This window comes from Aphelocoma coerulescens, chromosome 19, assembly GCF_041296385.1.
Source record: "Aphelocoma coerulescens isolate FSJ_1873_10779 chromosome 19, UR_Acoe_1.0, whole genome shotgun sequence".
NCBI classification, from domain to species: domain Eukaryota; kingdom Metazoa; phylum Chordata; class Aves; order Passeriformes; family Corvidae; genus Aphelocoma; species Aphelocoma coerulescens.
In genome coordinates this window covers 7,276,186-7,299,917 of record NC_091032.1, presented here as the reverse complement: position 1 = coordinate 7,299,917, position 23,732 = coordinate 7,276,186, and the positions used below count along the sequence as shown (strand labels likewise).

Sequence of the window (23,732 nt, the reverse complement as noted above, 5' to 3'; positions counted from 1 at the left end):
GATTGCTAACTAAGGAAAGATGGGAACAAACAAATACTGCAGGATTTGTTTGGTTTGTGTTACTTAAAAAATTGTTCCAGTCCTTTTATTGGCAGTGAATCAGAGATGCTTGCAGAGCTGTTACTGATCTCATAGTACAGTTGGTACTACTGTTATGAGGTCATTTGAGTGATGATTCCCATCCTTGTGCTGGAATCTGCAGCTGCTTTATCTGTGTGTCTTGTGTAAAGTCCATTTTCTTTCTCTTTTTCTCATACTTTCCTTAAATCATCAGAATTTTGCCCACCAATGCCCAGAAGATTTCATGAGATTCTGGAGCTGGCTCAGTACAGCCCCCGAAAGTTTTTCACTTATGAGATAAATAAAGTGTCATAAAGTTGAGGGTTTTGCCTGAAATCTCCAGTCTGTTATTTCTATTATGCCCCAAAGGTTCCAGACTGTTTGGCAAGAAATTAAACCCCAAAAAACCCAACAAAACAACCCCAACAACTGCTGCAGAAGACCTTAATGAAAAAAACACCTGAACAAAAAGACCAGGATAAGAAACTAAACAACCTCCTCTAAGCAGAGACTGAGATGGAGAAAAACTTCAGACAATGGTCACAATCCCTCTAAGATTTTTTAAAACCCAAGATATAATTATGTAAAGAGCAGAGGGGGGCTCTCAGTAGAGAAAGTTTCCTTCTTGTAAGAGGGTAGAAAAAGTGAGTTTGGAAAATCCCTTCTAGTTTCCCAGCACTAGTGAGCTGGAAATCTCTATGGAAAGGGGGAAGGTGCAGATTCCTTGTGCCATCCATCCTCCCACGAAAGGAAAAATCCTGCTCTCCAGAGTCCAGGGTCTGACCCACAGCTGGATATTTACACACTAAACCACTGTGCTTTGACCTCCAGAAAGGTTTTGTGAGTGAGGCATGGCAGAACCTGTCCCTGCAAACCCTCTGGAATAGGATGAAACAGAGGGAAGGTTGTGGAGGAATATTACATGCAAGGACACAAACTGGTGCGAGTTTTCCTGTCTGCAGTGAAGTGGAGGTTGGCATAAGCCAATCCTGATTATTTTGGAAAGCAGGACACAGGAGGGAAATCCAGCACGGCAGACAGGAGGCAGATATTGCTATTTGCACTAAAAGATCCATGGATTCCTAAAGCAAGTGAAGGAAAAAGCATCGTTTGACAAAACAGCCTTAACACAGTGCCATGGGGAGTTAATGGGAAACAAAACTGATTTTAGTACGCGTCCCTCGCGTGTGTAACTGCAATGCCTGAGCTCTCCTTGAGATGGTGCAGGTGCCTCGCCCTGCCCAGCTGTGGCTCTGTCAGGGACCAGGGACAGCAAAGGAAAGTGCAAATTACAGCTCTTCGGTTTTCAGTTTATTTTCTTTGCAATTGTTTGGAAGAAGTCTCTGTAAACTGGCAACTGCTTCCAGCAAAGCTGCTGCTGCTCGAACAATCAGCTACTCTTACTTGCCCCTATTCTGCTTTTTCACCTTTTTTTCCCCTAAATCTGCCACCTAAACTATGGCATTGACCTGTGATTTATGACTTTTTATAAACAAATCGTGAAGTGCAGGAATAAAGAAATCCTGGATGAAAAACACTGGAGAAAAAAACGTGTCAGAAGTGGAGCGAGGTATTTGGAGTAGTGGCAGGAAGAAAGGAAATTACTTGTTGAGCTTATTGAGGCGGCAAAATGCTCGTAAAGAATTTGTGCTTCCAGCTTTAAAACAAAACTAGACCTCATTTCTTTATTAAAATAATGCAGCTATTCAACATTATCGAAAAGAAATGACTGTTTTCAAGCCCTTTTATTATGATAATATCCCAGTCCTCCCAGTCCTTCCTATCCTCCTGTAATCTACAGACCTATAAATGTGTAATTCACTGACTCCCTCAAAACTTTGTGTGTCCATCCTCATCCCCATCCTGTTATTTAGAGCTGTAACAACACCCAGCAGAGCTGTCCCTTACCAGGAAAGCTTCCCTTCCTTCTGCCTCTGCCTTCATTGGATCCTGCTCGCCCGATCAGAGCAGGCAAATGTAGCCACCCACCTCTAGGAGGAAAACTGAGCTGCAGCCCTGGTGAAACATAAAGTTTATTTGACTAAAGTGACGCAAAAATTCTTAAAGAGCTCTTTGGCAGCAGATTATCTGGAAATCAGACCATGTGAGGGGGACTGGTGTACAAAAACCTCCCCAGGATGCTGAGTTGCCCACAGGCTGAGCTGCCCAGGCTGAAGTAAATGTGGGTGAAGGGGACTCGAGCTTGGATCTCTCCAAGGGCAGCGCTTCGGACCGACCCCAGACACAGGTACTTTATAATTTTGTCCTTACACAGCGATGTCTGAAGTACTTCTATGAAATTCAGACAGACTCAGAGACAGCTGCTCCTCAGAGCTGACCCCCTGCAGCAGCAGACACTGGAGTTTCATTAACTTTCCCTCCTCGTTGTCTCTTTCCACTTCGGTTATAAAATCTGAAATACTAATGACAGGCTAAAATCTGTACTCTAGGTTTTGTTTGTTTTTATGCTAGCCTTAAGGTCTTTGACAATCTCTAAAACATTGTGCATCTAACAAAGCTTTGGGGGCAAAGAAGATACCTTGATTTTAGTTTTAGTTTTCCTTAGATTTTTAAAACTCTTAGTGTCTTTTATTTCTTTCCTGCTGCTACATGCTCTACTCTGTCATGGCACTTGTCCAGCAGTTATGAATGTTGGGAGTCAAATGCCTGTAGCAGAACATGTTCTGACAATCTAAACTTAAAGAGTTTTGGCAGTCCACATAACTGCATTACCGATGTAAAGTTATCTGAAGCTTACAAAAAAGCATTAAACTATAAGGCAAAATGAAGGAAAGCAGCAGAATCCAAAAGAAAAAGAAGAAAAAATAGGCATTTTAAGCTGTTATTTATTTTGAAAGGGTGAAGTGAGCTTTATTAACCATATTAATTTATATTTTAAAAGGTAAATGGTTCCAGCACTGTAAATTATTGAACTCAATGGGACAGATTTATTGCAAGTAATAAATCTGAAGAGCATGTCCTATGTATTTATAGTCAATCACGTTTACTGAAACCAACTGGCTTGCTGGGTCAGTTTGCTAAGAAATACGGAGTTTAATTATGGAATGCAATGCAACTAAATATATAAATAGGCAAGGAAAACATGTTTTGATATGTTAAGAAAGCCTGGGGGAAAAGGGATCAGGCATTTAATGGATTTGGATTCTTGAAAATGTTGTGGTATTTTTTTAATGTGGGTTGTCAGACATTTACCAGGGAAGGGCTCAAACACTTGGGCTGCATCTTCTGGTGATTTTGGTGGTGAATTAACCATAATTTTTTTGGAGAATACTTTGCAAACTTCTCATATAACAAGTGACTGTTGTGACCATTTTCTAATTGGACAGAGTGTGATGAATTTCAGATGGTTAAATTAAGAAAAACTGTCCCCAAACTGGAAGTTAATAACCCCCCTAAATTATTCCCACATATGGAAATGTGCAGTGTGTTTAAGTTCTTTCCTGCTTTCCTCCATGGAAATATAAACTGATGAGTTTTCATTAGTAGCAAAGCCTAAAGAAATATTAATTCTGCATCCTGATCTCCTTCCTGATGCTCGTATTTGAACTCTTTCCCCAACCTGTGTGTTTGCAGCTCTGTATCCTATAGAACTGAGAGAACCCAATGAACCCTGCCTGTGGGATAAATGTTTCATAAAGAATTTGAGTAGGACTTGGAGCCCAAATTAAGAGCTGTAATTTGGAGATAGCCATTAATGAATCTCCTTCAGAGAAACATCATCTGTTACTTAGGGGTGGATTTCTTTAGTGATGTTTGCTGTGTTATGGCTCTTCCTTCAAGTTTATGTAAATAATTTGAGGAAGAATACAAAAGCAGTATCATTCCCTCCAAGCTTATCTGTTTCCTTGCACTACACACAGACACTCTCGAGCCAAAAAAATGCAGTTCCCCTCCTCCCTGTTCTTTAAATGACTGACACCAGTTTGGCAGCATTCCCACTACAGTACAGTGTCTGTCTTCTCAACAGAATTTTAAAGGTAAGAATCTCTCTTTCCTGAGGACTTTTTAATTTCAGACTGAAACAGGGACAAGATTGTGACATAAAACTCCCAGTGCAGGTTTATATTTCCCCAAAACTGCTGCTGTCAGAAGCACTCTGTTCCCACCTTACCTATGTTCAGCCTTATCTGGGAATACAGGAGTTAACCTCTCCTTGTGCCACTCTTTGGGAAGCAGCTTTTTACTCTCCCAGGGCCATTGTCTCACCAGACTTGCTGAGTTCACTCTGCTTTAGCAGGAATGCGAGGGAGCCCTTGGAGCCCTGCAAATATCCATATAAAGGGTCCATTTTGTCACCTTCATGCTGCAAGTTTCCTCTAAAATACTCCCAGGTTACAGCACTGTGCCAAACTACCCAACTGAGTAACATCTAAAATCACTGGCACTGGGATCAAACCTGTTACAATTCACTGGACCATTAATTTCAGTGGGTTTTGTTCACTCTTTATCAAAATTCAATTTTGATTCTCTTCAACTAGAAAAGAATTTCTAAAAAAATGCCACAAATAGATCAATTTTATGTTGTGGAGGGATGGTCTGGATATCAGCTTAGATCTGCTTTACACCTAATGCCCCAATTCTGTGGCTCCCAAGTATTTATGAATATCAGGTTTTGAAATCTGAAATACAAACTGTCACACTTGCTAATGAGCTAATAGGAAAGGACATCCTAGGTAATAATTTTTTAATGAAATCAATAAAAGTGAACACATTCAACATCAAAAAGCACTAATTTTTTTTGCATTAGGAAACTAAATATGACTCGTGTATGACATACAGCAGGTAAAATTCATCATAATTGAGAGCAATGCAATTTAATTGGCTGAAAAGTTTTTTTTTTTTTAACAAGATCTCACAGTATGGGGACATCTATTCTGTAATACTTTGATTTAAGCGTTGCTCCTGAACTGTGCAAACTCAGGAAAAACACGAAGCCTCTCTGGCTCACTTGTGGCTCAGAGGTGAGAACAGGTCCAAGCAAACAGCACAGCCCTCTCCTGCCTGGGGTGAATGATTCCTATCTTGTCATACAAGCTTCTCGCTTGATATCTGAGATAAAAGTAACATCCTTGGACTCCTTCCATTTACGCACAACTGCCTGTGTGAGCTGCAGGGTGTCATGTGAGTCAGGCAGCTGTAACCTTAACCATCCTAAATTCTTTGTGATAAACGTGAGATTTAGGTCAAGCTAACAGGAATCATCCCAGTGTTTGGTTCTGTTTGCCAACACCCTGGGCTGACTCTTTGTCTTGAGGTTCAAAGTGTTTCAATTCCCTGCGAGTGCCGGCATGTGAAGGGACGGAAGCAGGAGGATGGAGGAGCAGTGGGAGGGAAGGTGGGACCTGAGCTTTCCTGCAGGAATGCAGCTGTGGCCCAGCGAGTGCTGCTTCTCCGCTTTCATAAAATTAGCACGAGAAATAAGAACACCATTTGAAATATATAGAAATTAACAAAATTTGCGACTGAGAGAGTTAAAATGGGAGGCACAGGGGGTGGGCGAGTGCTGGGGAAGGCACTGCAGCCCCACCTCAAACACAGCAACCTCCCGGTGACTCGAGATTTGCTTCCCTTGAAGCATCTGCTCTTTGCTGCGCCTCAACCCGATGGCTTTACTCTCCCAGACACATTAAAAGTCAATTCTTCCTTTTAAAAGTGCCGAGAGCAGGAAAATCACTTTGTTGCGGTGCTGGAAAGACTTGTTTGCTCTGTGGCAGAGCATGAAAGGGGAGGGATTCCCGCACTGCCACGAGAGGTCACTGCGAGCCTCCAGAAATAAACTGGGGATGCTCCTTCAGCTGAGGAGGAACCGGGCCCCAGGCCAGCGATGCTCCTCGAGGATTGCTCTGGTAGAGGTGAAAGAGCCGGCTTTATGCATCAAGGAATATGCAGGGATTTTACATCCACAGTGTTGGTTCAAGTTCAGCTCAGTGTGGGAGATAAATGAATATAATTTAATTAATGTTTGGCTGATGTGAACTGCGTTGGTGGCTGCAGCCCAGCGTGTGGAAACACATGTCCTCAATTATGCATCCCAGTGTTTCCAACAAAGCTGGAATAGCTGTGGAGGACACGCTGCGTGCCCCAGGGTCACTCCTCTTTAGTCACCCTTTGCACAGGGAGGGTGACATTCCCAGGGCTGGCACCTTCCACGTGCTCCTGGACGGAGCTGCCCTGCAGAACAACCTCTGCCCGGGGCTGCTGCAGAGGCACCAGGGCCTCCCAGGGGAGCAAAGTCACGTCTACCAAACACAGATCAAAAGGAAACGAAAGCACAGAGCTCTGTCTTCTTCCCTTTTCTATCTCCTCTTTTTTTCCTGCAGCTAATTAGGGGGTGATAAGGAGCCAAGGTGCAGTTATGTAACAGCAACCTTTGTGACAGCTCAGATTGAAAACATGTAATAAACTCTTATTTCTGGGATCATTGCTGTCATCATTCGAGCACCTGAATTAGGGATCAGTGCAGAGAAGAAGGGGAGGCTGAGGTGGGCAAAATCCTTCACTATTGGGGTCATTATCCCCTGGATGTCTTCGCTGGTGTCTGAGCATTTTTCCCAACCCCAAGAGCTCTCTCTGCAGCTCTTTACACTCTTTGTAGTGGTCACAGTGCCTTCAAGTATTTTTTTTTCCCTTGATTTGTAGCAAAGTGAAGAGAAAAGTACATTCTCCCACAATTTTTTACAGTGTAATGAGATTATCTGAAACTGTTCTGTTTTCATGTGCCAACTATGCCCCTGTGAACTCCACTGGGTAGCCGTGGGCTCCATCACTCCAGAGATTTCCCAGGACAGCTGACGAGCTGTAATTCCTTTTCCAGAAAGAAATTGTTCAACTTTCAGCTGAAGCCCCTGAAAATTCACATGTAATTTTGCATATTTGAGGCTTGAACTACTGAAAATTCTACAGAAATAGTTCAAATAATGTGGTATTTTTTTTCCCTGTAGTCTCCAGGAGAAGGAGCTTAGGTCTGGATGGACAACAATGCTGGTTGTCACAGATCTTGGAAATTAACAAAAATCGTTGACCTCCCCTCAGTAAAGAAAGCACTGAAAAATGTGCAGAATTAAAGTGTTTTACAAACACAGTGAGAGTTTAAGCCTCAGGTATGGAAAAGTCAGTCCCATGAGATAATGCAGTTAAATCAACATTCTTTACTGTGTTCCCATTTATGAGTGAGAGGAGTAAAGTCCAGAAGGGCTCAGGTTACTTTTCCATACTCCCACCTGGTATTTACCATACAAGAGGAGGATTGGCTGTGGCCTTTCCTTGGATTTCTATGTGGCCACCAGGGCTGTTTCCATCTCCATAACCTCCTTTGGGACATTTGGAAGGTTTTGGACTCCAAAGACATTCAGATTTTATAGTCCTGCAGGTAAAACAGAACCTCCTGTTCTTTGCCCTGGTGTTTTTCTCTGGAGCTCTGAAGATGTTTCAGTCTTTGTAGATGATTAATTAACGGCAGCAAAGCACCTGCTCTTGTAAGAATTCACATTAATGATGCACTGCTTGCTGTATGGTGGAAAGGAGATTCTTTGGGTAGAGACAGAATGTAAGCCTGGAGAACTAAAGATTTCTGAAGGTTATAAATAACATCTTCAAGTGACTTTTATCTCAAGACCATCCTCCTGTTCACTCTGCAGCTAAATAATTTTCCTTCTCTTTCTGCTTGCACTGAGAAATGTTAAGAGAAGGTTTAACAAACTATCCTTGCAAAAGGTGGAAAACTGGGGAAAACTTGAGTTTTAATAGCTCTGATAATCAGCAAATTCTAGAAATAAACAAATAATCTTCCTTCCCTGCTTTAGTTTTTCCTGCAGTTAAAAGTGAAATAATGCTTATTTTTTCTGCTAGGATGTGACAATGACAGTTACTATTGTGATAAAATGTTTTGAAAAGGAAAAATTAGATGTAATTGTAATAATTTAATCTGTGGTGGCACAGTGTAGATTGTGTGACTCTTTGCTAGCAATAAAGCAGGGTTACTACCCTGGGGAATTTACAGCACAGGGGATCAGCTCCTGTTCCAAGGTTTTGTTGGGTAAAGGCAACTGGGTGTTTACATTATGTGAACAAATCAGCAGAAATCAAAACACAACCTGCTCACAGAATCACAACTCTCTCTCTTTGTTCTGCGGGAAAAGTTAATTGTGTTAAACTTTATTTCAGGATGGTTTATTTCCCTTGGATTCTGTTTTTAGCACATATGAAGAGGGCAGGGAAGCCAGGGATCCTCCCAGTGCCTGTTTTTTTGCTGGCAGTGGGTAGGAGCATAGGATTAGTGCCCACCACCCTTCCCAGGGCTGGAACCACAGAGTCAGCAGATCCAAACAGAATGGAAGATGCTTTTATTTTCCCAGGGAGTCAGACAAGTTTTGTCCTCTAGACTCATATATTAGTTCTTAATCAAAAGTATCAAACTGAACTTTATGATCTCTTCTTCTTGTTATTAGTGTTGACTGAGCCTCAACAGGCAGCTGATGCAAAACCACTGAGATTTAAATACTTCTCTAAAGTTTCATTTAAGCCTTCTACATCTGCTGCTAAACAGAGCAGACACTGTGGATTTTCTGAAGAAAGGTGGTTACAAAATGTAATTTTTACACCCATGGTTGTCTCATATCTGTTTAATGAATTCTTTTCCTTTCAACTGGGTCAATCTAGAAATTGCCACAAGATGAGTGGATGAGTCACAGGATGAACTTAGGAAAATGAAAATAAAAGTCACACTAAACTCTGCTTCAGTTTGCAAACTGGGAGTCCAACAGTGTTCAGAGGGAGAACGTGACACCAGAAAACAGCAGAACTGTGTGTGAGGTGTCCAGCAATGCACAAAGCCCAGCAGATCCTCCTGAGACGATGTAATCCAGGTACACCAGGTTCTGCTGTCAAAGAGGATGATTTCTTCCTGCCTTTCTCTGGACAAAATCTCAGATTATCTGCTCCATGATTCACATTGCATGCTGTGATGGTTAATTACCTCTGTATTTTAATCTCAGAATCTGCTGGCTGAAACTTGAAAGTTACCAGCACCAGTAAAGTCTGTAATGGATTTTCAACTCTCTTTCATTTCTTAGATGGTGCTTGTGCCTTCAATCTGATGGATTTAAGTATGGAAGAGGAATTCTAAAAGTGCTGGGAATAGAAGTGTGGGAAGACAAACCACGAGGGGACCCTGTGGTGCTGCCTGTCTGCAAGTGACCAGAACACATCTCAGAAAAAATGGAAAAAAAGGCCACAAGCAATGAGACAGAGCCCCTGACTTCCAAGAAAGATGTCTCAGACTGTAGCAAAGGAGATGATTGTAAAGAGAACGGACTTGTGGTCAGGAACCCTAAATCTGCCCTACGGCTGGTGGAGGATGGCAACAAAGTCCACCCCAGCCAGGGAGACAAGGGGGAGGGAGCTCAGATCTCAAATGGTTATTCAGGGGTTCAGAGCTCCGTTCCCTGCAATGGAGAGATGGAGGATGCCCAGGGCACGGCCCCAGCAGCCACCACCACCACCACAACTACCACGTCCACCACCTGTGGGGCCGAAGCTCAGCAGCAGCTGATGGAGCTGGAGGACAGAGAAACCTGGAGTAAAAAAATTGACTTTCTTCTCTCTGTCATTGGATATGCAGTGGATCTGGGAAATGTGTGGAGATTTCCTTATATCTGTTATCAAAATGGAGGAGGTCAGTGCTCAGTCCTGTTCATGGTTCCTTAATGCTGAATTTCTTGGTTTATAAATGGATGATTTAGTGGCTTTTAAAATATCATGTATAACAAATGACCAGGGAGAAATTATTTACTGAAAAACCTAAATATTGGGATAGGATAATGACAGAAAAGTTATTTAGGAAGATTTAAAAATCTCAGCACAACCAGAAGCCGAGAGCCAAGTAGGTGCAGACCCACACTCCAACACAAACGACTCAATCCCTTTCTCAAGGAGTGTTGTAAAATCTGATAAACCAGCATGTCTAAACTGACTTCTGAGGAAGGCTAGCTCTTTGACTCACTGACATAAGGGCCAAAGTATAAATCTAAAATCTAATCAAGGAGACCTTGGAAAGGACTTTTGTCCCTCTGATGTAACAAAGGCATTTTACTGGAGAAATTAATTATTTTACCTGTAGCCCATCTCACAGCTGTACCTACTGCAGCCAGTGGAGTCTTGGTGAATCCTGTGTTACAGAAATGTGAGAAGTTTGGCCTGAGAGTTGCTTCTTGTTCTCACTGATAAGTAGTTACTCTTATGAGAAATCCCACAATAACTCAGTGGTGTGTTGGCTAGGGAGGGGATATGCATTTTCCCTGTGGGATAAAAGGAACTCTTGTTTATGGACTGCTGTTGGAAGCAAAGTCTATGAAGAGTTACAATCATCTGCTTTCTCTCTTGCAGGAGCATTCCTCATTCCTTACACAATCATGGCCATCTTTGGAGGGATTCCTCTCTTCTATATGGAATTAGCACTAGGACAGTACCACAGGAATGGGTGTATTTCCATTTGGAGAAAAATATGTCCTATATTCAAAGGTAACAAAGGGAAATGGAACTTTCCGAAGAACTGGAAAATATTCCTATAAAGGTGACATTTTGTGGGCAAAAAAAGAAAATCTCATAAAGCCAAGTAAGGCTTGTTCTACACAAGATTTTGGTTTTACGAAGAAAGCTTTCCTAAAACTCCATCTACACCTGCACATGTGTGTACTCTTGTATACACATACAGGATGCAACTCAAATGGATTAGATAGAGGCTGACCAAGCCTAAAAACATAAAGAATAAAAGGAACTGTTCTATATCCTCATTTACTCTTGTTCCCAGTGTTATAGCTCTGGTCTTGTGTTTTTATTTACTGAGACTGCAAGATGACTATTTCTAAATGGCAGACATTTAGGAACACAGGGAAAAGCCCCCTTTATAAGCATGTTCTGTCTTGATTAAGGATGCTTTGCTGGAATCAGAGTATTTCTGAAGTCACAAGAAAGTTGTAACCACTTGGGAGGGTGTGTGTTCCTCCTGCAGAGCTGCCTTAGACAGTTACTAATGGTACTTGATGTGATAACCAATTCCTTTTCTTTTTTGGCCTAAAACTTACACTGTCTGAATGCAATTATTTCCTGCCTCTCCAGGAATTGGCTTTGCCATCTGTATCATAGATCTTTACGTAGCCTCCTACTACAACACCATCATGGCTTGGGCTTTTTACTACCTCATCTCCTCCTTCACGGCGGAGCTGCCCTGGACCAGCTGCACAAATCCCTGGAACACAGGAAACTGCACCAACTACTTCAGCAAGGACAACGTCAGCTGGTCCCTGCACTCCATCTCTCCTGCAGAAGAATTTTATACGTAAGTGCATGTAAGTGAGGATGATGGTGTTAGCCAGACTGCTGGAACACCAGCAAGCTTTTCTTCAGAGGGCAGCAGGGCTGACTGTTGATGGTACCCTCTTCAAATCACTGAGTTCTTGTAGGGGGATATGAGCTTAGGGTGTATGGGGGCTGCTCTGCATTTTAGGAGCTTTCCAGTCACTGTCTGCTGTCACTTATCATCACTGGTATGCTGTTAATATCAAACTTTTAATTAAAATAAAATTAATCCAAAATGTCATGACTTTGAAGGCCTCAGGATTCCTTGTAATGCTCAGACCACAGTATGGGACAGTTAAATGCACATTTAATGTAAGCATTTGTTAAAAAATTGTCTCTACTGTGTTCTTCTTTCCTCTTGCAGCCGCCAGGTTCTGCAGGTGCACAGGTCTGATGGACTGGATGACCTGGGGGGCATTAGCTGGCAACTGACCCTCTGCTTGCTGTTAATCTTCACCATTGTGTACTTCAGCATCTGGAAAGGGGTCAAAACATCAGGCAAGGTGATGTAAAAGCAAGACACATCATCTTGGTACAGTGCAGTCTAGAGGCAGTTCTACCTGAGCCAGTTAAATGTCAGGGGATTATCTCAGGTTGTTTTCATGACAGGGATTATGGGCTGATGTATTTGCTGTACAGCGATTGCTACTCTTATCCAAGCAATAAAAGACAAAAATAAGTGACACCACTGTTCTCTGGGCAGGAACAACCCTGCCAAGGAAAAGGGACAAATATGCAAACTGCCTGTTTAGAGACCTGAAGAGAAGCTCACGTGAAGATGCTATAAATGCTAAGAGATATAATATGATTAACTAATTCTTCTTATGCCTGTTAACTTTCTACCCATGGCAAATGCTCTCTCACCATGTTCCCTCACAGGTGGTTTGGGTGACTGCCACATTCCCTTACATCATCCTCTTCATCCTGCTAGTGAGAGGTGCAACTTTGCCTGGGGCTTGGAGAGGTGTCCTCTACTACTTGAAACCTGACTGGCAGAAGCTCCTGGCCACTGAGGTAAACAACTTTATAGAAGAGTAGAAATTTGCTTTCAGCCTATCCATGTGTGTATCAGCACAGATACATAGAGCATGACTGAACAGATGTCTTAGCATGGACTTAAAAGCCTGACTCCATGCTCTTTCCATGATTATAAAGAATTTTAAAGATTAGAGTCCACCCTCAATTTAGCTTGAACTAAAGGCAGACTTCCCATTCAGTGGTTGAACAGAATGAGTGATATGATTACAAGAAAACAAGTGACCAAACACTTTTCCACCAGGAAAATGGTGACCAGGCTGGCACTGAGTGAGAAGCTGTGAGTGCTCCTACACTGCAACAAAGTGAGTCACACTGAGCAAACGGAATTTATTAAACCCTAACAAGTAGTGGAGCTGCAGTTTTTTGGCTTAAGGGAACCAGTACAGACCTACAGTGTCCACAGCTGCTCCTATTTAAATAGTGCAGGTTACTGGAGCAGAAACTTCTATCTCCATCCATCCTGTAACAAGCTTTGGCAGATGAGACCACGGACACCAACGAAACCCTGACTCAGTAACTCATGTAAGTGCCTGCGGAGGAGGAATAAATCAGTCAGGCCTGCATACACCACCAAAATTTGAAAGGAAAGGAGGAATGAGGACAAACTGACCTAACCAACAAACCCTAGGCCCTCCAGTATCTGATCCAGCCTTGAACTCTGTGGGTGACAAGCAATCCATCAGGCTCAAGGCTGTGCTCACTTCACTTTCACACTGTGAAAGTGTCTGGTGAGGAGGGTGATGGAAAAACCCCAAAGCAATAAATACTACAAACACAAAGATTAAAAATTTCCAATGTTTGCAAGTCTGCTGCTGCCCAGCTGATATGGAGAGTTTTGAATGAAGAGGAAATGAAAAGACACCAGTCTCTGATAAAGCAGCATCTCCAATAAGGAACCACATCTTCTGCAAAAGCAATAAAGGGCATTGATATTGTATTGGATGTATCTGGAGTGAGGACAGAAGATTGCAATCTGTGTGCTGGGTGATGACAGAGCTCTGTCTGGATGATACAGGATGGCCTCACTCGATGGGAGAGAATATTAGAAATGAGTTGTAATGAACTCCATGTTTCAATCAGAAGAGAATAAATGAATGAGGACTTTCACCTTCAGAAAGAGAGCTGATATTGTACTTTAGAACATTACTCATTAGGGCTGTGCCACTTTTCAAGTACAACATGCTTTTCATAACAAGATCATCACACTTGCATCTGTCACAGCTACAACAAAGCTGAATTGAGCCCCAAGAACCAGAACTGCATCCACACTGCCAAAAGTATTTCCATAAATCTAGAAAAAGTCGACACAGCCTGGAGGACACGTTGCCAAACACAGGACTATTCCACAGCACACAGAGTTTGGAAGAAGACTTGGAAGGCTGCAAAATCATGGACAGAAAGTTCTCTATACACTGCAAAACTTGTGTTGAACTGATGACAGGCAATTCACTGAATTAATCTAAGATGCTGTCAGAAGTGCAACAGCCACAACAGATCTACAATAAACATTCATATTTCAACATCTCTCTTAACAGAGTGTCTGTTAGAGCAGGACTGGGACATAGGCAGAGCAGTGAAACACCCCTTTGTAATCCTAAGTGATATTCTGAACATGCCAAACTCATTCAATCAGTTTCACGTCATTTTTTCTTGGCCTTCAATATTTTTCAGGTTTGGGTGGATGCAGCAGCTCAGATTTTTTTCTCCCTGGGACCAGGTTTTGGAGTCCTGTTGGCTTATGCCAGCTACAACAAATTCCACAACAACTGCTACCAGTGAGTTCTACCTTATTCTATAAGTAAAATCGAGTTGAAAAATGCAACTGTGGGCATTTATGAAAAAGAAACAGGGTACTGTACTGATGAAGGGCACTGAATTATCAGACCTGTGTACATAGAAATCAGACAGAAGTGTAACAGAACAGAAATCCTTGCTGCAAGAACCTGATATCTAAAGCATTTCTCCTTGGTTCCCTACCTTAAAGTAAGATAATTTTTACCAAGTACAGCAAGAGGTCTAAGGTGTAGAAACCTGCCACAACAAAATGGACTAAATCCCTGCCAAACCATCACATTGTAATTATTTAATCTCAGTAGTCACTAAAGATGATTTTATAGTCTTGAGCAGAAAGGCAATTTATGGTTGCTTCCTTGTTACCTTAAAAAAATTATATTTCTAACTTGTAAATGAAATTCTCAATTCTTTAATATTCATGTAGTAATTCCTATTCTTTTAAAACACCAGGATACAGCCAGCATTCAATCCAGTGTCAGACTGATGTTACAGCATCTGTATGGATTTGTGAAGAAAAAGTAGTCACGAGTTGTTGGGTTTTTTCCTCTTTCTTTCAAATCTGCTGCTTGTTTTTTTTCTGTATTCCCCTAGTTTTTCTAGGAGTCTGTCCAGATTGTAGACCAAGAGGCTGTAAATCCTCTCTAGCAGATGCAGATTCCCTGATGTGAGTTAGGTCTTCTGTTGCAGAGATGCTTTGGTCACCAGCACCGTGAACTGCTTGACCAGCTTTGTGTCTGGATTTGTGATCTTCACTGTGCTGGGATACATGGCTGAGATGAGGAACGAGGACGTGTCAGAGGTTGCCAAAGACACTGGTAGGTTAACGTTTTATGCACATCTCAAACTGCTTCTAAGGTAGAATATATTTGTATATTAACTTCCAGATTGAGAGCAGCCCAAATTACGAGAAATGTTTAGTATATTATTCAGGATACTGACTTTATAAGGGCACTTATACAGTACAGCTAAAAAATTAGTGCATAAATACCACGTACAAAAGTCAGATAGCACCAGCCTGTCCTTCCCTCAGCAGTACTGGCTAACAATGACCCCAACTCTCTGATCCAGGACCCAGCCTGCTCTTCATCACGTATGCAGAGGCCATTGCAAACATGCCTGCTTCCACCTTCTTTGCCATCATCTTCTTCCTGATGCTGCTCACGCTGGGGTTAGACAGCACGGTGAGTAGCCAGCATGGGGGATCCTCAGGGTACAGCCTGAACCCCTCTGACACCACAGAAGCAGAATTCCAAACACTGCACTGGCACTGAGGAGTTTGCAGCAGCTCCAGGTGCCTTCTGTAAGACAGCAACTGTTGCTCCAATTTTTATCTAAATAGGTTTAAATATAATCAAATGATTTGTCACTGTCATACTGTGACAATAAGACCCTGAAATACAAGCAAAGCACTTGATTCACACGCTCCTGGTTGAATGCAGCCTTCCAGGCTCCTTTCTTGCTTGTAAACTTATAAAGCAATTATGAAAATCTGGAGCTTTTTCACACAAATTGGATTTAAAAGGTGGGAACTGGAGATACACTAAAATACTGCCAGGTGAGTCTGATTTTTTAGGTGGAGAATCAGCTCCTTCCATCAGGGCTGAACTCAGCTGATTTCACAGTCTTAGTCCTACTGAACCACCTCCCACTTCTCCACATTCTGGTGCCTGTAGCACAGGACTCTCTTTGGATGACAGTGCATTCCCACAAATACTTGAACACTAAACCCCCATCCTAAAGGGTTTAAAAATGTTACGAGGAAAGACTTGTCTAAAAAACCCCACACCAAACTCTACAGCAGAACAAAGCACCAGTGTATCAATGCTGTAATACTGAAACATGATTTTAAGCAGGTAACCTCTATTTTCCAGTGATTTTTCCACGCTTTTCAGTTTGCAGGACTAGAGGGAGTGATTACTGGAGTCCTGGATGAATTCCCACACGTCTGGGGCAAACGCAGGGAATTGTTTGTCCTTGGTCTGACTATCGTTTGCTTTTTGGGGTCACTGGCAACCCTGACATTTGTGAGTATTTCACCCACCCTCAGCCTCCCTCACTGGCAGTTTCCTGCCAATGACACCTTGGAGAGGGCAGTAATTTTTGAAGAGAGTTTCAAGAAACCAGACTGAATCTCCAGCCTGTTTTCTTTATGTATTAGATACCTATTACTTGGAATAAATGTGAAGAGTATCTTACTAGGAAACATGCTGCAAAAGGATCCTACTGCAACTCATGATGTGCTACACATCACAAATGATGCTGCTCATCAGTCAGCAGACAACCAGCCACATTTCTTATGTGGTTTACCTCTTGTTCCAAAAAGCTCCATGTTTAAAAATAACATGGATAGTTATTATAATCCTCACAATGTTTAAAATTTTTTTGAATTAAAAAAATAATATCTAGTAATGGATTTCCTGGATCTTCCTCATTGTTTCAAGGCAGAACTCATCATTAGTCACACCAAGTAGTTCCCGTGGGGCTTGTGGATTTCATTCTCATGACAAGCAATTTTTGAATGAGTGATCATAACGGAAAAGGAAAGAAATACTTGGCTTTCCTGCCATGTTTTGCTCCACTTGCTCACTTATGTGTAATTTCCTTCTCATGTGAAGTGTTTGCTGTACAAGGATGCTGAGTTCCTCTGCAAGAGGTCTCCTCCTTCATGGTTCTAGATCCCAAATGGAAAGAAAGCCAAGTAACACTTTATTTATTTCCTGTTCGGTAGCTATGATTCCTGCTGAAGAAAGAAGAGGGCATGCAAAAAGCCATCATGTAAAATCCCATTTGTTCACTAAAATCCAGCCAGAAGTGCCAGCAGATTTTAGCTTCTCTGCATGGCAGCCCCCCAGGTGAGCGATGTCCACAGAGAGTGAGCAGCTCACCAGGATTTCCCTGGCAGAAACAGCCACAGAGTGACAGAACTGGGTGAATTTCCCATTTGTGAATGCTCTGCTCCAGCCAAAGGCAGTACCAACTAGCAGAAGGGCAGGATTCCCATCACTGGATCCTTGGGACACTTGACAGTTTGATCTCTTTTCCAGGGAGGAGCGTATGTGGTGAAGCTGTTTGAAGAATACGCCACTGGTCCAGCTGTCCTGACCGTCGTGTTCCTGGAGGCAGTGGCTGTGTCCTGGTTCTATGGTACATCCAAACACCCCTGACCCAAACTCCTGAGCTCCTGCAGCTCTGCACTGCCTCAGTTTCTGCAGACAAGATCACCCATGTCTCCAGAAAAAAGTTTACAAAAGCTTTTTTACAAATTCACTGATAACTAAACCAGTGAGATTTAGTATTAATTGCTCTCTGATAGAAGTTACACAGACATCTAAAAGTAACAGGAGGTACAATTCAGAATAATTAAGGATTTAATAAAATTAAGAGTTATAGGAACAAAAAGGTCTTCTGTGATAGATTCTGAATTTACTTGCTGTAGTGTTGAGCATCTACTTAAGAAAAACTTAGATCTGCGGTCATCCCTCTCCTCCCACTTGTCTCCACAGGCATCACCCAGTTTTGCAATGATGTGAAAGAAATGCTGGGCTCTGCCCCAGGCTGGTACTGGCGAGTTTGCTGGGTTGCAATTAGTCCCCTCTTCCTTCTGGTGAGTTTTCTTTAGAGCTTTTTCTTTCCAGCACAAGAAAATAACCACTGAACAATGCAGCTCCTTAGACTTCTAAAAGCTTAATTCCAGAATTCTCTTGTGAAGTACTTTAGTAACAATTTTTGTTAAACCAAAAAGGCTCAATTAGTGAAAAACCCAATACAATGCTGCAAGATCTTGTTACTAAATCACAGTTTTAAGGATTTTTGTAGTTGAGTTAGCTGAATAAGTCTGGGTTCTGAATAACTCCCCCCCTGCTCTCTGCTAAACAAATTTACTTTGTTTTGTTGCTTTATGTTTACCTCAGCAAAATGAAGCAATAAAAGCTGATGAAACGTACTGTCAGAGGAGGAAAACCAAGATAAGGAAATACACTGCCTCAGCAACTGCTGACAGACAATTTTAGAATATTCCACTTAAAATTTACAGCAGTTAATTACAACCATTATAAATCTATAATTCAGACTTGGAAATATGTCCCAATGTTTGGCTTGGCAGTGTTATTAATACCATTTGAACATAAAGTGTTCATTTCCTGATTCAAAATTAGTTCACGCTACCTTTTATTCTGACTGGCCTTAGTGGGAGCAGAGCAGGTCAAGATGGAGTTTATGAAGCACAGAATGTAGATTTAAGACCTACAGAGTGAATTCAAAGCACTTGTAATGATCAAGGCATAATTAACAGACTTTCATTTTATTACCCTAGAAAGAAAAGTCTATAAATAAAAATGTGACAGCACAGTAATTTTTATACTTCTGTCCTCTTTGTGATCCTAAACCAGCAAAATAAACAGAGAGGCACACAGCTCTGGGGATGTGGTTACCAGGAAGAGCTATTTGTATTCCCTGTGAAAACTAACCTAAAATAATGGAAGCTCAGGATGTAGGATGTCATTTCTGTATGGAACTTTTGCTGGTAATCCTGAGCTTCTGATGATACTCTGGAAAAAAGTCAGAAATCCTTCCAAGGACAGTCACAAATATTTTTCCTGCAATATTCAACTAAAAGTATTTGTTGTTTCCTAAGAAATTTCTCAGCCATGAATGATATGCTCAGGAAAATGATCCAACAGCAGTAACCAAGATGACATTTTTTCCCTTTCCTGTTCTGACAGAGAGCAGTGCAGTGTGCAGAATATCGAAGCACCCTTTTGGTCTTTGTTTTCTGTTTTGTTGTTGATTTTTTGTTTTAAAGCTACACTAATGTAATTTAGGATTTTTTCAGTGTCAACATATTTTTAATCTTGAGTCCTACTCATTTTCTACTTACTTCCATGCTATGCTGGAACACAGAGCTCCCCAAAGTGTGTGCCATCAAAATCAATGTATTCACACTTTCCCCTTTTTCTCTTTCAGTTCGTCACGTGCAGCTTTCTGTCCAACCCTCCTGAGCTGAGGCTTTTTGATTATGATTATCCCTACTGGACCACAGTCGTGGGTTACTGCATAGGAACCTCCTCCATCATCTTCATTCCCATCTACATGGTCTATCGGTTGGTTGTCACCCCAGGGACACTTAAGGAGGTATCCTTGATGCTCTGTTGCTTCTGTTTGACTGTTAGGAAGGAGATGATTCCTAAAAATATTATGAGTAGATTTTTTTCCTGTGACTTGGCTGTTCTGGCTTGCTGAATTGTCTTCTACCCATTCTCACAAATCTCCCCAGTTCTTACTGAGGCCACTGACAAATTCTTATAAAATGTTATATCAAGTAATTTTTTAAGCTCTGCTGAACTTGAGAGTCTTTCTAAAATTCACCCCAGACACTCAAAATCCTCCAGTCAAGGAAATGAGGCAGTGAAAGGCTGGTTTCCTGGGGTGTATCTGTAAGAAAAGCTTGTTTTTCTCTCCCACATTTAGTAAGATTTCTCTGCCATAAATCTGTAACGACAATACTGGGATTTCTTTTAAGTTCAAATAAATACCAGTTCATAAATAATAGGTTTAGTTGGCTTAGGGTATCCAAGTAAACTGCAAAGTCCTAAAGCTTTAATACGACATCTGCCAAGCTTTGATTCCAATTATGCTACAAATAATTTTAAAAAAACTGATGTGTACTTCCATAGCACTTTACATCTTCATAGTGCTAACTATGAACATTCTTAAGTAGTTCAAGAGGTGCAACTCAAAGTCAAGTCATATTTTATTACAAATCTCTTTCTAAATGGCTGTCATGTTATGCACTACATCTAAAATGAATCAATTTCTAATAATTATTTCTTTCCAACAGCGTATTCTAAAAAGCATTACTCCAGAAACAGCTACAGAAATTCCCTTTGGAGACATCCGCATGAACACAGTATAAGCTAACCTGGTTCTAGGGGGAGGGAAGAGGAGCACAAAATGCCACTTTCCCCACCCTCTCCCCGCAAAGAATCACCTTCCCAGCTGAGACAACAAACGGAGTTTTCCACGCAGGCTGCACCACTGACAACACTCAGAAAGGTGATGCCTCCAAGCAATTTATCCAAGCAATTCAATGACATCTACTGTGCACTTCCAAGCAGGCTGAACTGAGCACTCACTCTGGAACACGAGGGAACATCCCTGCTCCAGGAGTGGCACGGAGTGCCTGCAGCAGCCCCTCCAGGACGAGCAAGGCACGGCAGGATTAGGTGTAGACCCCCAGTGTGTGGCAGTGCTCCCGTATCTCCCTCCGTGTGATCGTTCGTACCGGGCAATGTCGTATTCGCTTCTAAGGTTCTCTAATTGCTTCAACTACATGGGAAAATGCACAAATATTTCTGATAGCCATAGTTACTCGAGTAACGCAGGGGTTTATAAACTAGGAAAACAAAAGTAGAAAGTTCCCTAGGTTTGTGGTGGAGTAGACAGAGGGAGAGGAAAAATGCTAAGCAGCACAGCTCTGCACACACCAGCACACACAGCTGGTAGCATTGGCCCTCTTTTCATTTCCTCTGTTTTGTAAGTGGTAACAATTTCTACTGTTTGTTGCATTAAAAATACTGCAAAAGCATTTTTTTGTGATGTTTTAGGCTTCACTTTCCTTTAGATCCACTCGAGCCACAAAAACTCATCATGAATTACTTGACAAGCACTCAAGTTGCCAGCACTTACTGTACTGTTTCCATAACCAATCATTGTCCTGGCAGACCTAAAGAAACTACAGACCAACAATGAATCTTTTTGAGTTCTCATGCCAAAAAGTGGAATCTTAAAGTTCTGTTTCTCTGCTTCACTTCCCTTTTTTTTTTTACAGTTAATTTCACACCTAAAATTTGCTGGAGCCTGTGGGTTTTCCTCCTCATATTATAACGTGACTGCATTGGGTTTTCGAGCTGAAGAAGAAAAGGAGAGGAATTTTTTTTCTTAGGAAGAAGTTGAGCAGAATTCAGCAGGACTGATTCTCATCAGAACAATTTATATTAAATTTCAAGGCACTGACACACAAATTAACTCCTACGTCCATACTAAGCTCTTCACATGACATGCACACACGTGCTCCCCAAATGCAGCTGCCCTTCAGCCTGGCTGCACCTGCCCTGTCCCTTGGAGGACACAAGTTCTGCTGCACTGGAAGTGCAGATAAACCCAAGCAGGCATCATTCATGCACAAACCTGCGTTGTATTTTTATTCTGGCACATAGATTATGATGAAAGTAAAATAAAATAGAGGATAAAAGTCTCTTTTGTATCCCTTTGCTAAACTTGCCAAGGTTCCCTGTGCACCCAGAGCAGGGGGCATTAAGGAACCCATTGGAGTTTACCTGGGTATGAAGAACTTGCCAGGTGAGAGGAAAGCAGGGATGCTGTGTTTGCCTTCTGAAAACATTTTCATCACCTCTGCCAAAGTTTTCCCCTTATGTGTACCTGGAGAAAGGCCTCTTCCACTTCCTCTTCCACTCTGGCTAATGACTTTTGAGTTTAAGTTTCAAGCCCAACTTCCAATAAGGAAATAACTTAAGAGGGACAAGGACTGCTCTTTGAGAACTACAGCCTCCTGAACTATATTTAGAAAGGGAATATGTTCTTTAATTGCCACTAGAAAAACATAATAAACCTGTCTTACTGGACGGTTCCTCATGAGAAATAGTTTTGTAGCTCATGCCTCAAGTGTATTTGAAAACTACTTCTAAAAATTAAATTTTCTGAGTTCATTAACTGAAAAAATACACATGAAATGACAATGTAAGATAAATGAGGTATTTTCTGTTTCCAACAGCGATGTGTGGGAAATAAAGGAGAAAACCCTACCCAATTTCTTCCCTCTTCAGACAGGTGTTCAGCTAACAAAAAAAAATTTGTCATTTTTAAGACACTGACACAGGACAGCTACTGCCTCTCTGGGAGGTTTCAGAGAGACTTCTCAAGAAATGTCAAATTTTCTAGTGAATTAAATCAGCCAGGAAGCCCTGATACAAACAATCCCTGTAACAGCTGGAACATGACGACAACGTCTCAAGATTGAGTCTCAAGATACTGAGAGGATGAAAATTCTTTGAATTATTTGCAGATACAAAAAGCAATGTAGATTAAAAAGGCTTTTCTTTTCCTGAATAACACAAAGATAAAATACATCCATGTTTTCATTCTGTAAGTGCTGAACTTTAAAGGCAGTTTAGTCCTCATTACATTTTTGTTACATGGTGTACTGGTTTGAATATCTTATTATGCTACACTCATTTTTTAGTATTTCTATTTAGCTGAGTGGTTGAAATAGTGAGAAACTGACTTAATTTATTTATACAATTAATTTTTTTTTCCTTTTACATACCCATGTGAAAACATGTAAAGTAACCAATATTTATCAGGTAGCTCAGCAAGTAGCCATACTTTAAACACTGGTTTTGTATAAAAACTACTTATATTGATACCAAATGAGCTGCACTGCAGTTACAAAGTGTTTTGAGGCAAAAAAATTCCTTCCATTCACCTCACCTTTCACTCATCTATCACAAGGATCTCCTACCCTCTGTTCTGAACAGTGAAAAGGAAGTAATGAAACTGGTAAATTAGGACCATCTTTGCCTTTTAAAGAGAATTAAACTGGAGTTTTAGCTGTACAGAACAAAGCATTCCCTCCAACTTGTACATGATGCACCTGTATTAATTTATGCAGCTGTTTAGTTACAAGTGTTGCAAGCTGATTGTAAGTCATCAGTATGTGCCTTGTACTGTAAACTGTTATTGTAATAAATTTAATATTCATAAACCATATGCAGATGTCTCTTGTGCCTCTCTCTTCTGGGAAGAGCAAAGATCAAAATCTCAATTCTAAGGAAAAGCAGAATATCTAGTCCAGTTTATGATGTCAACAAGGCCTCTGACAAAAAGCAGAGGATTTCCTTCAGTGTTTGAACCCTGGCCCACTCCTAAACACTCACTCAATTCCATTCCAACAGAAGAACCAGAGCTCATTACATTTGTTTACACAGAACAGCAAAACCAAACTGCTCCACACTGAAGTATGTGCTTAACTACTTGATTAGCTGACATATAAAACTCATTCCAAGCCTTTGTAAAGTGGCAGCATTTGCATTTAATTTTACTCACATTTTGTAAGTCTGCTGAACAAATAATTAGGGAAACACCAATCTCAAAACATTTTTTTTTAATATGTAAGTTCACCTTACTCTAGCATAAAAGTGATAAACTTAACACAAAACAAAGTCAAAGAAACAATTTTAAAAGTGCTGAAAATGTATTCTAAAAGCTATGACCACTCAGACATCCTACTTACCTAGTCTGAAGGTAATTTTTATTCTTGAATATGAACCTTTGAACAGAAGACTGACAAATCTAAAATATCACTTAACAAGCAGATACAACTGTGATACATGTAAACAGACTCATCTGCCTTATTCCAAGCAAAAAAGATGCAGTAAAATAACCTACAC

At 41.2% G+C, this 23,732-nt stretch overlaps 1 protein-coding gene across 2 annotated transcripts; it reads left to right on the top strand.

The window, feature by feature from the left end:
• The first annotated feature begins 1,937 nt into the window (after positions 1 to 1,937).
• On the top strand, positions 1,938 to 23,054 carry SLC6A4 (solute carrier family 6 member 4). 2 transcript variants are annotated; one of them, XM_069033199.1, is made up of 14 exons: positions 1,938 to 2,308; positions 9,153 to 9,754; positions 10,465 to 10,599; positions 11,197 to 11,416; positions 11,801 to 11,939; positions 12,316 to 12,450; positions 14,146 to 14,249; positions 14,956 to 15,083; positions 15,337 to 15,449; positions 16,161 to 16,292; positions 17,313 to 17,412; positions 17,772 to 17,872; positions 19,231 to 19,398; positions 20,105 to 23,054. In XM_069033199.1, exons 2-14 carry the CDS (start codon positions 9,298 to 9,300, stop codon positions 20,177 to 20,179), a joined length of 2,007 nt encoding a protein of 668 aa, XP_068889300.1. In that variant the 5' UTR covers positions 1,938 to 2,308; positions 9,153 to 9,297; the 3' UTR covers positions 20,180 to 23,054. The 2 variants fall into 2 exon arrangements, with proteins under 2 accessions (XP_068889300.1, XP_068889301.1); XM_069033200.1 differs by lacking the exon at positions 1,938 to 2,308 and adding an exon at positions 8,740 to 8,945.
• The last annotated feature ends 678 nt before the right edge of the window (positions 23,055 to 23,732 follow it).

Bases quoted from the DNA above. Each gene is read 5' to 3' on its own strand.
- SLC6A4 (XM_069033199.1), top strand. From the start codon at position 9,298: ATGGAAAAAAAGGCCACAAGCAATGAGACAGAGCCCCTGACTTCCAAG. The intron at 9,755-10,464 runs GTCAGTGCTCAG...TCTCTCTTGCAG, and splicing joins CTGTTATCAAAATGGAGGAG to GAGCATTCCTCATTCCTTAC. The intron at 10,600-11,196 runs GTAACAAAGGGA...CTGCCTCTCCAG, and splicing joins AATATGTCCTATATTCAAAG to GAATTGGCTTTGCCATCTGT.